At 42.3% G+C, this 15,827-nt stretch overlaps 1 protein-coding gene across 1 annotated transcript in view; it reads right to left on the reverse strand.

Moving 5' to 3' along the window:
* The window catches only part of swt1 (SWT1 RNA endoribonuclease homolog), a 45,348-nt gene extending 40,528 nt beyond the window's left edge, over positions 1-4,820 (reverse strand). The window contains exons 1-6 of the mRNA XM_072439082.1: positions 4,787-4,820; positions 3,753-3,824; positions 2,989-3,179; positions 1,677-2,916; positions 1,098-1,227; positions 927-1,019 (exon numbers count right to left, since the gene is read on the reverse strand). Of these exons, the coding sequence (XP_072295183.1) occupies positions 927-1,019; positions 1,098-1,227; positions 1,677-2,916; positions 2,989-3,179; positions 3,753-3,821 (1,723 nt within the window). The 5' untranslated portion in view covers positions 3,822-3,824; positions 4,787-4,820. The remainder of the gene's footprint in view (positions 1-926; positions 1,020-1,097; positions 1,228-1,676; positions 2,917-2,988; positions 3,180-3,752; positions 3,825-4,786) is intronic.
* Positions 4,821-15,827: the final 11,007 nt, after the last annotated feature.

Here is a 15,827-nt window from a genome sequence, read left to right on the forward strand (position 1 = left end):
TAGAGCTGGGTTGAAATAATCGATTTTCAGATTTTTAATGACGATTATCGATTTGTACATCCAAAGATCGATTTTTAAAAAAAAAATTTTTTTAATTCAAATTCTTTTCTGCATTTCCCTCAGTGAACTTCAATCTACCTTTAAGAAAGATAATTCAGGACTCCTGGATTATCTTTCTTGAAGGTAGATTGACCCTTAACCTTTTCATCAGTCTTCCATCAGTAACTACCAATACTTGTAAGATTTGCTGTTTAATATTGATATAATACTAGTTTTAATATGTTGCTTCTCTAAACAGTCATGAAGTGAAGGAAACGGTTCAAATACATTTTTCATTTTTAATAACATTAACCCCCGGATTGAATCATAATCGGATCGAATCGGAAATCAGATCGAAATCGGAGCGAATCGGATGGAATCTGAGAAATCGAAAAAATACGATTTTGAAACGTAAAAATCGGAATCGAATCGATTCTTGATATTTGAATCGAAACCCAGCTTTATTTGTAATAGTGTGATCTCCTGGAAAGATGTATGGTCAGGTCAGAGAGATACTTCATAGTTTTATCTTTTTGCCAGCGCCACGCCCCTTTTAATCAACCTAGACTTTTATAATCAACTGCAGCCCTACTATTTATGTAACATTATCATTTTAATCACTTTAATGTCATAAAGCTGGTCACATAGAAGAATGGTGATCTATTACTAAACAACGTTAATTTGATTTGCCAATAACGTCTTCATAACTGGAGCCTATCACTCTCATTCAGTGATAGTACTGGTGTATTGTGAGAATAAGCACATATTAAAATAACATCATAAAAATAATAATAAAGAAAATAAAGAAAGTTTGAAATAGTTGGTGGTGTGGTGGATATTCTGTTCCTTTCAAATGGTGATTTACAATGTCTATAGAGTTCTTTTACCTTTTAAACCACGAGTCACAATCCTTTTCACATAGTCCAGGTGACTGAGGAGAATGTTGGTGTCCAGCATGATGAGCAGGTCTTGTTGTTTGCCTAAACAGCTGAGCTTTAGTCACTTTTTCCCACATAACATGTATGCATCTTTCCCTTTAGTTCAGCTTCACTACTCACGCTCTGTGTTTATGGCTCCCTCTTCTGGTGGATCGATCTCCATGCAGGTGAGCTCCCCATAGCTTTGCATTACATCCACCTCCAGGAGTTTTTCTGAGCGAGCCTGGTGGAGCTCTTCTGCCAAATTCCTCTGGGGTAAAAGGAGGCAACAAATAATACAATATTTACTTCATGCTAACCCTAACCCGCGTGTTACAGGTACAGAGTGCTTCCTGGAAGATGGGCTGAAACAGCGTAACTCAGCCCCCGTTCGTCTGCTCATCCGAGGGGAAGGATAGAGACTGTTCTCTAGCTAAAGACAGCAGGAATCAATCAAAAAAACACTTTGGGCACATATACGAGGAACCGATAGCACTATAAGAAGGTCAAAAGCTCTGAAAAGTCGATTTTGCATGATATGGAACCTTTAACCTTAAAGTGTACCTTAACCTTAATGTGTACCTTAATGTATGCAATTACATGTGTTTTTATTGTTAAATGAGCCTTGGAAAAAGTGAATTTTTACTGTGGAATATTCCAGGCAGAGCAAATGCTTCTCCATGGATAGAAAAGTTGAAAACGTACGTGAAATGTCATTACCTGGTCCTGCCACGGCGACGGGTCAGTGTGAGGACAGAAGCTGTTCACAGGATCTTGATTTGGGGCGATCGTCGCGCTACATGACGACTGCGGGGGCTGTTTCGTAACCGATGGAGCAGGCTCATGTGCTGAAGGCGTCTGATCGCTCTGTATTTGAAGAACTGCATTGTCTTTTACCAACGCTTTTATAACCGTCTTTTTGGGGATTTTAAAGTTCAGGCGTCCAAAAGGCGGCAGACGCGGGAGGATGTCATTTTCTTTCAAAGTCTTTCGTGGTTGTGCCGGTGACAATTTAAAGATTATTTTAGACGTTGTTGCCGTTGTCGTCTCCTTCGAAATAGCTGTAGCCGGCGTTGTCCATAACGACTGGTCCGCATGTTGCGCAGGTGAAGCTTTTTGACTGCTTTTCACACTTTCGTTTTTGTCTTTTGCAGCGATTTTAACATCTACAGCAGGAGTTTTGGAGTACGGGGGCACGTCGAGTGTTTGGGGCGAGTCTGCGCGACACAGTGGAGAAAAGCTGCTACAAAACGCTGGCTCAGAATCTTGTTTATTAAGACTTTGATTCAACCGTTTTGTCGCGCTACTGCCTGACTGCGTAAGTTCTTTGTCTTCAGCGGATTTTTCTGCGACAACTGTTTTTTTGGAAAGAGGCTGAGGCGTGGTCACGGCCCTTTCTTTCAGGGTTTTGCGTTGCTGCGATAGCCAAGCTACGGCGCTTTCTTTCGGGGTTTTGCGCTGCTGCGATGGCCAAGCTTTTGCTGTCGTTTTGAGGTCCGTTTTTGTCTCTTCTAAAGCAGCGACAGCAGGCGTTTTACTCTTCAACGTTGCCTTTAAATCTTCTTGTCCATGATAATGCTCATTTGGCTTTGCAGGCTTATATTTCGTTGATGTATCGTTGAGAATCAGGCGCGGCGTTTTTGCCTCCGTGGTTTCAGACGGTAAAACATCCCAGCGTCGTTTTCTAGTAATTTCTTTCTGAGCCACAGAAACGGACCTCGGTATCAAAACGTTCTTCTCCGCTTTAAGCTCATCCTGTGAATACGTTTTAATTGATCTGTCTCTGGATGACTTCCTTTCAGGTCTTTTACCGTGTTCACTTTGTTCTTCTTTAAAAATGGGAGACTCTGCTCTTGCTGATTTTGTTTTTTCCAGCCTGGACACCGGCTTTTTAACGTGGTGCCAGCTTCGGGCCTCATCTTTACTGGACCTGTAGTCTTCTTTGGTTTTGTGCACAGTGCTGCGTGTAAGAGCAGAGCAGACACGTTAACATGAAAGAAGAAATCATAAAGAATAGAACACAAACACCTACGCATCATTCTTCTTTTTGCTGGGGGACTGAGCACGTTTGGTCTTGCTCGTTTCTCTTTTGCTCGTTTCTCTTTTGCTCGTTTCTCTTTTGCTCGTTTCTCTTTTGCTCGTTTCTCTTTTGCTCGTTTCTCTTTTGCTCGTTTCTCTTTTGCTCGTTTCTCTTTTGCTCGTTTCTCTTTTGCTTGTTGATGTCTGTGGTGGATTAAGAACATAATTATTCAATATTACAGGAGTAAATGAACATCAGTCAGCTCATCATGGACGATGCAGAACTACACATCAATAAATAATAAATGTTTTACATGTCAATTTGCCTTTTTGAGGAGAGAATGAAAAACATATTTAAAGAAAAAACTAAAAAGAAATTATAGTTAACTTAACAACTGAATACAGTGAAGTAAACTATATAAACACATAGATATAGAAAAGGCAATAGTTTTTTTACTTTATTTTAATACCACAATGATGAAAAATAAAATGTATTTCAACACTATATAATAGCACCTTCTTTATGTTGTAGTTTATGCAATTTCTGATTCAAAAACTGTTCAGGAAAGGTCACATTTTGTCTTGTTAATGTACATTTTACACTATGTATTAAAACTTTCTCTTTCTTCTGGATTGTGACTGGCCCCTCCATAAAGAACCCAGATGAGGGGAATGTTAAAGCGACTACAGAGTCAATTTGACAGCACAACGCACTGTGTTCATATTCAATTATTCAAAATAAACTAGAATAACGTCACATAAACAGGAAGTCCTTACCTCTCCATAATCCTCACTTGAAGATGATGACAGCTTCCTGCGTTTCCTCTTCTTTGCTTTCTTGGCCATGTCCTGCACAAGAACTTTAAAATGTTAAGATTTGTGAACTGTATCGTGATATTATTGACCTCTAAGTTTGTTACAGAAGCAGATTACTTTTGACGGACACCATAAAGGCTTTAGTATGACACTTTACATTATTATTATTTTTGTATTTAAGAGGATATTAAGATCCTGATGTTTGAATTTTACAGGACAAATACTCACAGAAATATTAACCCTACATTTCTTCTTCCAATAAAACTATGAAAAGGAAATGTTAAAGCTAGACATTTGTTTGTTTCTCATCTTTTGTAATAGAAACGCAAATTAACTGACATTTCTATCCTGGAAATGTAAAATTCTTGCTTACTTTTAAAACCATTAGCATTTAGATTAGACGTCAGCTAATCCTTGAGCATGTTTTATGGTTTACTTCATTTTGCCTACAGTCGCTTCCATCCAGGATCTTTGCACATTCAGATGACAGCATTTTAAAGGGTCTTTTGGCTTTGGATTTGAATTGGGAATTGTCAAAAGTCAAGACTTTCCCAGTCTTGTCAGACCAAAGAGCAGAGCCATTTGTTCACACACGTTTAGAACCAGCTTCAGTTTGACTTTACACCTGTTTTTGTCCATTTCTTGGAAGATTCTGCACCAAGTTATCTTTTATTTTAAAGTGTAACAGATAAAACTAGCTAAAATTAACTGTTAGTCACTTGCAAAAATAAATCCTACAACGACAGGAATTTATAACCTCTCAAAAACATAATATTATCAGAAATAAACATTATAACAACGATATTATGCTATTTAGGCTAAGTTTATACCAATGGTTGTGTTCATTTCTGGAGTCTGGGCTAAATGTCACGTCAGATCACAAAGCTAGCATTAGTTAGCATGATGTTAGCAACGCCGTGGACGCTTATTATAGAAGAAAGCTGTTTTTTTAAACGGAATAAATTGTAAAATAGCTAAGTTGTGTCCGAGCTCACCGTGGATCAACGTGTAAAACCAAAACTTCCGCTTTAACCAAAAAAATTACAAAAATAAAAGCTCCGCACATGCGACGCTACCGCCCCCAACAGCACAGGAGTGGTATGGAAAACATCCAGAAAAGGTACAATTGTTCACTTGATTATCGATTTATGATGTTTTCTGTCTTTTACTGCTATTGTGTAAAGAAGAAAAATGTGAAAGAGTTCTGGACGTGTCGTGTGTGGAACAAGAGGCAGCAGCCAAGGTCATAAATGTGGGAGTATCAGTCTGTAGTAGTCACCTTGACCGCTCAAAAATGTGCAGATTAAAGCTTGTTGTTCTCATCCCACCACAGTCTGAACATTGCCCTTGGGAGACAATAATAAGACTTGAAGCATAGAAGTAAATGTACACTTTGAGGTATTTGTACAGTACATTATACGATGGATTTTTTAATATTGCACCTCACTACATTGGATCTGTAGTGTTTGATCTACTCACACTACATTTTGTAACTGAAATGAAGTACTTTTCCTTATGGTTTGCATTTTTTTTGGACATCCTGCCGAATATATAAAATGACTAGAAAATAATTAAAATATTGCTTCAGTTGTCCACAAATCATCACAATTCTTTATTGAGATCACTACATTTGAGTCTTGAAATTAGTGTGAAGTACTTTGCTTTTTTATTCTAAACACGCTTTTACTTTCACTTGTTCCACTTGAATAATGTTCTGCCTCCGATACTTTTACTTTTACGTAACAAAGGCTGGTTACAAAGGCTGAATAATCTACATTTTATGATTTGTTATGGAACTATACACCGTACTATGTCAAGAGTTTAGTTTGTGCAGTGTGTGCAATGTGCTGCATTCTCTGGTTCAGAGCTTCTTAAACTTTTGATTTGGGTTGTATTATATGATTATTGTGTCTCTTTTTGTCACTCTTTAGAGATTCCACTGGTTCTGGACAATCAGACAATCCAGAGCCAGGATTGAAGGTCAAAAAGTATATCTATGTTTGTTTACTTTGCCAACAGTTGAAAACAAACTCGTTCTGTTTTTCCACGTTTGTAAGACAGTAAAAATCAGGAAGCCTACAGTGCTTTCAATAATTAAGGTTTATTCTCCTTAAACAATTGTAGGAGGACACAAGTTTAACAGGACTATTTCCATATTCATGCTAGATATATTATCAAGGAGGTAAAGAGTACTACCAAGAACATTATAATCAAATACAACAAAGAACATTTTATAATCAAATACAACAAAGAACATTTTATAATCAAATACAACAAAGAACATTTTATAATCAAATACAACTCAACTTTTTTTTAATCTGAAATAAAATAATAATAACACTACTACTACTACTACTACTACTACTAATAATAATAATAATAATAATAATAATAAAAATAATAATAATAATAATAACAATAATGATAATAATAATAATAATAATCAGGAACTATGGTTAAAGTCAATAACAAATCAAGGCTTTCACTGAACTGCACTTACCTTTATTCACCACACGGGGTCGCTACAGCTCTTTTCCTAAACAATCAAAATAGAAACAAGCCTAAAATCAATACTTAAAATACTAATGTTTGAAGACGTCCAAAGTGACAGGCAGTATAACTTACAGATGAGACCCAGGAAATCATTTCAGACCACTTCAGTGACGCTGGACGCGTACGAGAGCGACGTATAGACTCGCAAAGCCGGCGGGATTGAGAGGATGACACAGTTTGCTGACAAGTTAAACACATAATGATTACATCCAATACTACAAACGGGGTCTCACTTTCTGCTGCTCAAATGAAAGGCTTGTGATGTGGTCTGTGTTTTGTGTAAATTACTTTGGATGTGCGTGTGTCAGTTCTCCAGCAGACCGCTTCATAACATTACATCACCCGGACGGCTTCTTGTAGCTTCAGGACATTCGATCTCTTGTCTGAGCTTTCCAGAACATTTATATGTTTTATATGTTTTTTCATTTATATTTATAACAGGACTTGGTGTTCTTGCATTTGTTAATTTGGGGTTTACGTTAGGGCAGCGCAGTTTATTCTAAAATTTTAAATCTAATTGGGATTTGTCTATATGTTTTTTGTTTGTTTTTGTCAACTTTAGAATCAAATTAAAAATCCTCCTCCCGACCTACAAAGCCATAAATGACATGGCCCCATCCTACCTCAAAGATGCTATAGAACCATATCATCCAAAGAGAGCTCTTCACTCAAAATGCTGGCCTTCTGGTGGTCCCAAGAGTCTCTAAAAGCACAGTAGGAGGTCCAGCGTTTAGCCACCAAGCTCCTGTGTTATGGAATCAGCTCCTGTCCATGTTAAAGAGCCCGACAGTCTCTTCATTTAAGACCAGGTTTAAAACCTTATGGTCAGACCAGTTAGGAACAGAAATAAAAACCTACAGTTTTCTAGGTGCGCTGCCTTCATCTGCCCTGAAGAACTGGTTCTCCTCCTAAAGAACTGGTTCTCCTCCTGAAGAGCTGGTTCTCCTCCTGAAGAACTGGTTTGAGAACTGGTTCTCCTCCTGAAGAGCTGGTTCTCCTCCTGAAGAACAGGTTCTCCTCCTGAAGAACTGGTTCTCCTCCTGAAGAACAGGTTCTCCTCCTGAAGAACTGGTTCTCCTCCTGAAGAACAGGTTCTCCTCCTGAGGAACTGGTTCTCCTCCTGAAGAACTGGTTCTCCTCCTGAAGAACTGGTTCTCCTCCCAAAGAACTGGTTCTCCTCCTGAAGTGGCTCCAGCTCCACTCTCTATCTCGCATCAGCCTGTCCGTCTGCAGGAGTCAGATCTCTCCTTCACTGTGGAACTCCTCCAGGTTTCTACTTTTTCCCAAAGAGGTTTGGTCTAAGAACAAGGGAGCTTGGGACATTTGTCTAAGGACACAGGACGCTGGGACATTGCCAAGTCCCTATAAACTTTGTTCAATCTGATCTCACTGTCGCCCTATCTCGCAATGGTTGACACATAGTGCTTCGAATGGAAACATGTAATCCAAAGTGTACCAAAAGTGTATGATTTTCCTAGTGCCCCCTATGGGCTGAAGCTAATACTACACAAACATTTACATCATTATGGGAACATTTTAACAATTTTACAATCTTTACTTTTCATTCGAATAGCTGAACAAATCAGATAATAGACGCAGGATTTTGTGGTTTGTTCACACCGGAGAATATGTCTACAATTTTGTGGTATCTGATTGCAACGTGTTCCCCACCAAATTGTTATTCAATCACTTTCTGGCTGATTTCTACTGACCAGTGCGGCTTAGGAGCTCACATTCGTACACGTTCTCCGGGCCAAACATCTGCCTGCACAAGTGTCCCCCTGCTCTCCCTCTGTCCAACTCCACCACATTTGGCTTTCATCAACAGGCCGGGACAGATTGACAGTGAATGCCCCCGGTACAGGCCCGTGCACCCCAAAGATAGTGAAAGTGATGTGTGTTTGCTAATGGTTTGTACAGAAACTAGAGACAAGCGGTAAAAGAGTTCAGCAGCTGTTCAGATGGGATACTACTTTTGTGGGCAAAAAACAATGTTTCGCTTTTTTTTATTGAAGAGTTGTTAAAGTTTGCGATTCCCATGGGGTGAAATACCCGAATACACATTTTTAGGGTGCCCTCGTGTAACTTCTGTATCTCCATGGAAACAAGCAGGTCAAGTTGCAGGTCAGATCTGTGGAAATGCAGTTTTAAAAAGGTATATGTTTTATTTACTATCCATCCATCCATCCATCTTCTGCCGCTTTATCCGGGGCCGGGTCGCGGGGGCAGCAGTCTGAGTAGGGACTCCCAGACTTCCTTCTCCCCAGACACTTCCTCTAACTCCTCCGGGGGGATCCCGAGGCGTTCCCAGGCCAGCCGAGAGACATAGTCTCTCCAGCGTGTCCTGGGTCTTCCCCGGGGCCTCTTCCCGGTGGGACATGCCTGAAACACCTCCCGAGGGAGGCGCCCAGGAGGCATCCGGAACAGATGCCCGAGCCACCTCAGCTGGAGGAGCAGCGGCTATACTCCGAGCTCCCCCGTGTGGCCGAGCTCCTCACCTTATCTCTAAGGGAGCGCCCAGCCACACGGCGGAGGAAACTCATTTCGACGGCTTGTATCCGCGATCTTGTTCTTTCGGTCACTACCCAAAGCTCATGACCATAGGTGAGGGTAGGAACGTAGACCGACCGGTAAATAGAGAGCTTTGCCTTTCGGCTCAGCTCCCTCTTTACCACAACGGTCCGATGCAGCGACTGCATCACTGCAGCCGCTGCACCGATCCGCCTGTCGATCTCACGCTCCATCCTTCCCTCACTCATGAACAAGACCCCGAGATACTTGAACTCCTCCACTTGGGGCAAGGACACCCCACCCACCTGGAGAGGGCAAGCCACCTTTTTCCGGTCGAGAACCATGGCCTCGGATTTGGAGGTGCTGATTCTCATCCCAGCCGCTTCACACTCGGCTGCAAACTGTCCCAGTGCATGTTGCAGGTCCGGGTTTGATGGAGCCATCAGGACAACATCGTCTGCAAACAGCAGAGATGGAATCCTGTGGTCCCCAAACCGGACACCCTCCGACCCCTGACTGCGCCTAGAAATTCTGTCCATAAAAATTATGAACAGAACCAGTGACAAAGGGCAGCCCTGGCGGAGTCCAACATGCACTGGGAACAGGTCTGACTTACTGCCGGCAATGCGAACACAGCTCCTGCTCCGGTCATACAGGGACCGGACAGCCCTGAGCAAAGGGCCCCGGACCCCGTACTCCCGGAGCACCCCCCAAAGGACACCCCGAGGGACACGGTCGAAAGCCTTCTCCAGATCCACAAAGCACATGTGGACTGGTTGGGCAAACTCCCATGAACCCTCGAGCACCCGATGGAGGGTATAGAGCTGGTCCAGTGTTCCACGACCGGGACGAAAACCACTCTGCTCCTCCTGAATCCGAGGTTCGACTATCAGTGTTTTATTTACTATTTTCAGAAAAAGGGGGAACATTGCATATAAATGACCACTTAAACAAAACAGGCGAACCAGGACAGAGACTACAGTATTTATTTTCTTTCTTTCTTGATTTATTCATTCATTCATTTTCGACTTGTTCCCGTTCATGGGTCGCGGGTGACTCGAGACTGTCCCAGAATGAAGAATAATGGCCCCAGAACAAACCCTTGTGGGACTCCACATTCTGCACTATTACATTCTGAATCTAAAATGTACATATTGTTTTCTATTTGTGATGTAACTAGTGAGCCATTTGTCCATTATTCCACTTATTCCATAACTGTATCATTTTGATAATAAGAACTCATGATTTATGGTGTCAAAGGCTTTTTTAATGCACACACTGATTGTATATTGTTTCTTGTTGGTTGCGTTCATGATATCTTTTTCCCATTAGATGTATTTCTGGCTTGTTCATCTGTGAGATCTAAAACCATAGCGGTTGTCACAAATTAGATTATGCTTCTGTAAAAAGTGTTTTCATTTTTCTGCCAACCATTTCTCTGCAACTTTGGAAAAACAGTGAGAGCAAAAATTTGGCTCTATCATTATTAAGCTTGTGTTTGTCACGACTCTTGGACATTGCATAGACAAATGATCAAAGTATCACGTTAGAACAAACATTCCACAATATGCTACTGTAAATAAGTCATAAAGCACATAATAGTTACACCTTTAAATGAAGCACAATGAATGGATTTATTGTTTGATTGGTTTTGTGCATGAATCTCTCCTTTGTAGTTGAGGTTACTATGTACAGGGGCCTACAAACATCTTACATAAGGCCCCCACAAAGGAACACAATATGCTTGGAACAAATCAGCAACAAAATCTATGCAGTTCAATGTGTTTTGGAAGATACTTTTTGCACATCAATTACAATTCAAAGGCACAGATTGGAACGATATGGCTCGAACGTTGTGGATAAAAACGTTTAAATGTGGTGAGTGCAACAGAGCCACCAAAGTGCAGTGCGTGGACTTTAGACGGCCCCGAAGTATCAAAGCAAATTCTATTATTAATGGAAAGTTAGTGTGAAAGTGAGAGTTACTATGCTCTCTTTTTGTTCTGCAATGTTTTTGTATTTTTTCATTGATATTGACTATAATGGTACTGGAATATGTTACTTTCATACCATACTTTATACAACTCTTTATATAACAACTCACCCTTAATACATAACCTCATGTAATTTACTTCTGTGCACTGTATTTTCTTACCTAGAGCCAAGATGTTTACTATATTTCATATTTTTGACTTGTGCCTTTACAAATAGTATAGAAATAGTAATTTCCCTTGTGACTCTATAAAGTTTATCAAAGTCTGAGGTTCTGGACAAACTAAAGCAGCTGATGAGATGCAGCAGTTACTACGAGACGGGAGATGGCGGAGGAGAGTGGATCGGTGGTCGAAGACGTTCTGGACGGCGTGGAGGAGCAGCCTTTTCTGGCTGCACGTGCCCGGAAACGTAAAAAGTCCCTTAGCTCGTCCGAGGGTTCTAGGAATGAGCAGCAGGATGAGGCTGAAGCTATTGATATCCGGAGTGAGAGCAGAGACTGTAAGGTGATCATAAAGCTTGCACAGGATAGTGCATCCTTTAAGGAGTGGAATTCAGTGGCATTGTCAAAGAGCCAAACTGTAGCTGTGGGAGTGATCAAGAGTGCGAGTGTCCTTAGAGATGGCTCGCTGCTGGTCGTGTGCAAGGACGCGGCTCAGCAACGGAAGGCGATTGGAACTAAACGTCTGGGTGGAAAGGACATTCTTGTGTCTGATGCTGAAAGAAACATGGTCAGAGGAGTTATCGTAGGTGTCCCTACGGCGACGTCTGTGGATGAAGTTAAGGAGAATTTGACTGGAGCTAAGGTGGTGGACGCTAGGCGGTTGAAGGTGACCCTGTCTGGGGTAAGATGTGACAGCTTGTCGGTAATGGTAACACTTGAAGGGAGGTGCCTGCCTAGTAAGGTGTTCATTGGGTTCATGTGCCATGACGTTAGGCCATATGTTCCACCGCCCCTGCGTTGCTTTAAGTGCCAGCGCTTTGGGCATATTGCAGCGGTCTGTAGAGGGAGGCAAAGATGTGGTAAATGTGCAGGAGATCACGAGTATGGGAAGTGTGACGTGGGAGCAAAACTGAAGTGCTGTAACTGTGGGGAAGAACATAGCTCTGCCTACGGGGGATGCAGGTTTAGCAAAAGAGCTGCTGAGGTGCATAAAATAAAGGTCTCTCAAGGTGTATCCTATGCAGATGCAGTCAAGAAAGTTTCAAGTAACGAGTTTAGAGTAAATACAGAGAGAGGAGCCAGCGCTGCTCCCAGCCAGGGCGAAATGAGAAAGGCCAGCGTGGCTCCCAAGAAGTGTGAAGGTTTCAAGAGTGGAGGTCCCAAGTGTGCAGGTTCCAGAATTAATGAGAATACCCTGGTTGTGGATAGAGAGGATTTTGTACTCTTTATGGTGGATGTTGTAAACTGTGCTGCTCAGACTCAAAGCAGAACTGAAAGGATCAGGGTCATTGCTAAAGCTGCAGGGAGATTCCTTGGAACAAAGGAGCTTGATTGGGCAGATATAGAAAACAGGCTAAAGGTGCTAAATGGGAGTCGGAGTGATGGGGGTCTGCTTTTGGGGAGTCAGGGTGATCAGAGTGACGAGATGGGGGTGGGGGTGGTCTCCTGTCCTCGTCCAGTCTCGTAGACGCACGGCTACCAAGCAGCGACATCAGTGGAAATATTAAAGCCTATAGAATGAAGCCTAAAGAATAAAGCTGTACGGTGGAAGCACCGAACGTCAAAGAAGGAGAGGAAGATGAAGAAGAGTCTCCCTGGAATAAAGCCGGTTGGTCTCTGAAACAACAACAACTATTCTAGTCACAAAGACATATCATGACCTCATGGGCTTTGTAACACCAAAGCAATGGGAGGAGTACTTTTAGAGATGGCTCGCTGCTGGTCGTGTGCAAGGACGCGGCTCAGCAACGGAAGGCGATTGGAACTAAACGTCTGGGTGGAAAGGACATTCTTGTGTCTAATGCTGAAAGAAACACGGTCAGAGGAGTTATCGTAGGTGTCCCTACGGCGACGTCTGTGGATGAAGTTAAGGAGAATTTGACGGGAGTTACGGTGGTGGACGCTAGGCGTTTGAAGGTGACCCGGTTTGGGGTAAGATGTGACAGCTTGTCGGTAATGGTAACACTTGAAGGGAGGTGCCTGCCTAGTAAGGTGTTCATTGGGTACATGTGCTATAGCGTCAGGCCATATGTTCCGCCGCCCCTGCGTTGCTTTAAGTGCCAGCGCTTTGGGCATATTGCAGCGGTCTGTAGAGGGAGGCAAAGGTGTGGTAAATGTGCAGGAGATCATGAGTATGGGAAGTGTGACGTGGGAGCAAAACTGAAGTGCTGTAACTGTGGGGAAGAACATAGCTCTGCCTACGGGGGATGCAGGTTTAGCAAAAGAGCTGCTGAGGTGCAGAAAATAAAGGTCTCTCAAGGTATATCCTATGCAGATGCAGTCAAGAAAGTTTCAAGTAACGAGTTTAGAGTAAATACAGAGAGAGGAGCCAGCGCTGCTCCCAGCCAGGGCGAAATGAGAAAGGCCAGCGTGGCTCCCAAGAGGTGTGAGGGTTTCGGGAGTGGGGGTCCCAGGTGTGCAGGTTCCGGAATTGATGAGAGTACCCTGGTTGTGGATGGAGAGGATTTTGTGCTCTTTGTGGTGGATGTTGTAGACTGTGCTGCTCGGACTCGGGGCGGAACTGAAGGGATCGGGATCGTTGCTAGAGCTGCGGGGAGATTCCTTGGAGCAGGGGAGCTTGATTGGGCAGATGTGGAAGGCGGGCTGGGGGCGCTGAATGGGGGTCGGAGTGATGGGGGTCTGCTTGTGGGGGGTCAGGGTGATCAGAGTGACGAGATGGGGGTGGTCTCCTGTCCTCGCCCAGTCTTGTAGACGCACGGCTACCAAGCGGCGACATCAGTGGACATATTAAAGCCTATAGAATGAAGCCTGAAGAATAAAGCTGTACGGTGGAAGCACCGAACGTCAAAGAAGGAGAGGAAGATGAAGAAGAGTCTCCCTGGAATAAAGCCGGTTGTTGTTGTTGTTGTTGTTGTTGTTTTATGGCGGTTGGCATCCAAGTGTTGCATTACCGCCAGACTTTATTCCTCAGGTTGGTCTCTGAAACAACAACAACTATTCTAGTCACAAAGACATATCATGACCTCATGGGCTTTGTAACACCAAAGAGTCTAAGGAATAAAGTCTAAGGAATAAAGTCTGGCGGTAATGTAACACTTGGATACCAACTACGAAAAGTCTGAGGAATAAAGTCTGGCGGTAATGCAACAATTGGATGCCAACCGCCATAAAACAACAACAACAAAGCAATGGAAGGAGTACTTTTACGGACTACGACAGAGTCTGAGGACTACGACAAAGTCTGAGGAATAAAGTCTGGCGGTAATGCAACACTTGGATGCCAACCGCCATAAAACAACAACAACAACAACAACAACTACGAAACGTGTGAGGAATAAAGTCTGGCGGTAATGCAACACTCGGATGCCAACCGCCATAAAACAACAACAACAACAACAACAACTACTTACTGTCATACTTACTTTAGAGTATAGTGTGTATTTGATGCAAAAAACATGTTTACAATTGCTATACAAGTAAACAGTGAGAAGGCTTCAGTAGGAATATGGAGTACGAGTGTGTATATATTCAGTCAAAGTATTTAGTATAAGTTTATTTTGTGTATATATTCAGTCAAAGTATTTAGTATGAGTGTATTGTGTGTATATATTCAGTCAAAGTATTTAGTATAAGTTTATTGTGTGTATATATTCAGTCAAAGTATTTAGTATGAGTTTATTGTGTGTATATATTCAGTCAAAGTATTTAGTATAAGTTTATTGTGTGTATATATTCAGTCAAAGTATTTAGTATAAGTTTATTGTGTGTATATAGTCAGTCAAAGTATTTAGTATAAGTTTATTGTGTGTGTATATTCAGTCAAAGCAGGCATGTCCAAACTATGGCCCAGGGGCCAAATGCAGCCCTCAGACCAATTTTTGTTGGTCCTCCGGTTTCCTGCTAAGGAATCATCTCAAAATGGGTTGAAGCTGAAAAGACTTAATTTTTTTCATCTCTCTCTGGACCCCCCCCCCCCTGTCTCGCATGTTTGTTTACTCAATCCACATGGTCCATGGGCCCTAGGGGCCCTACGATCGTCCCATTCAACCCAAATTGTGAGATGACCACATTGAGATAGTCTCAAGAGGATGAGAGAGTGAGAAACTAATGTTTCTTGTCAAAACCTGTAATTGTCAATTGCCTGTGTTTAGACCTTAGACATGTCAGAATGACAGAAGCAGAACAGGTGCTTTCGTCTCAGTGAGAATCTCACGTCTTCTGTGATTGGCCGAAACCTCATGCGGGTTTATTTTGTTTCCTTCTTCCGGGCAGTGCGTAGCACGTTACTAGAGCCAAATCTCTTGATCATTTGCTGCACTGCATCTTGCCGCAAAAAAGCGTTGGCGACGGCGACGCCCCGCCTCTCGCGTCGGCCAAGGCGCGCCGTGATCCCCCGCACGCACCCGCCATGCTCCGCGCACGCACTCGCCGCCTAATGTTGGCCTAATGCTCGTTGCCGATAGAGTTTTTTAGCATTTCAAAACATTTACTGCCACAACGATGTATTGAAGCTTCAAAGCAACAAAAAGACGAAATGTAGGTTCAACCCCCCCCCCCCCAAGACGAAAAATATTAAGTCTTTTCAGCTTAAACCCATTTTGAGATGATCCCTAAGTTGGTCCAAGCACAAAAAGTAATACATTTCACTGGAAAAACTCAACTATTTTGATGTTATACTGACCTCATTTTAATGTTCCAAGTCTCATTAAAGGTGTGGAGGCATCGAAACAATGTCAAATGCAAAATTTCGATTGAGTGACTTGTTCGTGGCCTCTGCCCTATGTTAGTTTCAAAATGCGGTTCTTGATAAAAAAAAAAAGATTTTTCTATTCTTTTTCAACCCAATCTTTTATTCA

The sequence above is a fragment of the Eucyclogobius newberryi genome, unplaced genomic scaffold, assembly GCF_026437365.1.
Source record: "Eucyclogobius newberryi isolate DKJ021-1_F unplaced genomic scaffold, fEucNew1.0.hap1 SCAF_9, whole genome shotgun sequence".
In the NCBI taxonomy this organism is placed as follows: domain Eukaryota; kingdom Metazoa; phylum Chordata; class Actinopteri; order Gobiiformes; family Gobiidae; genus Eucyclogobius; species Eucyclogobius newberryi.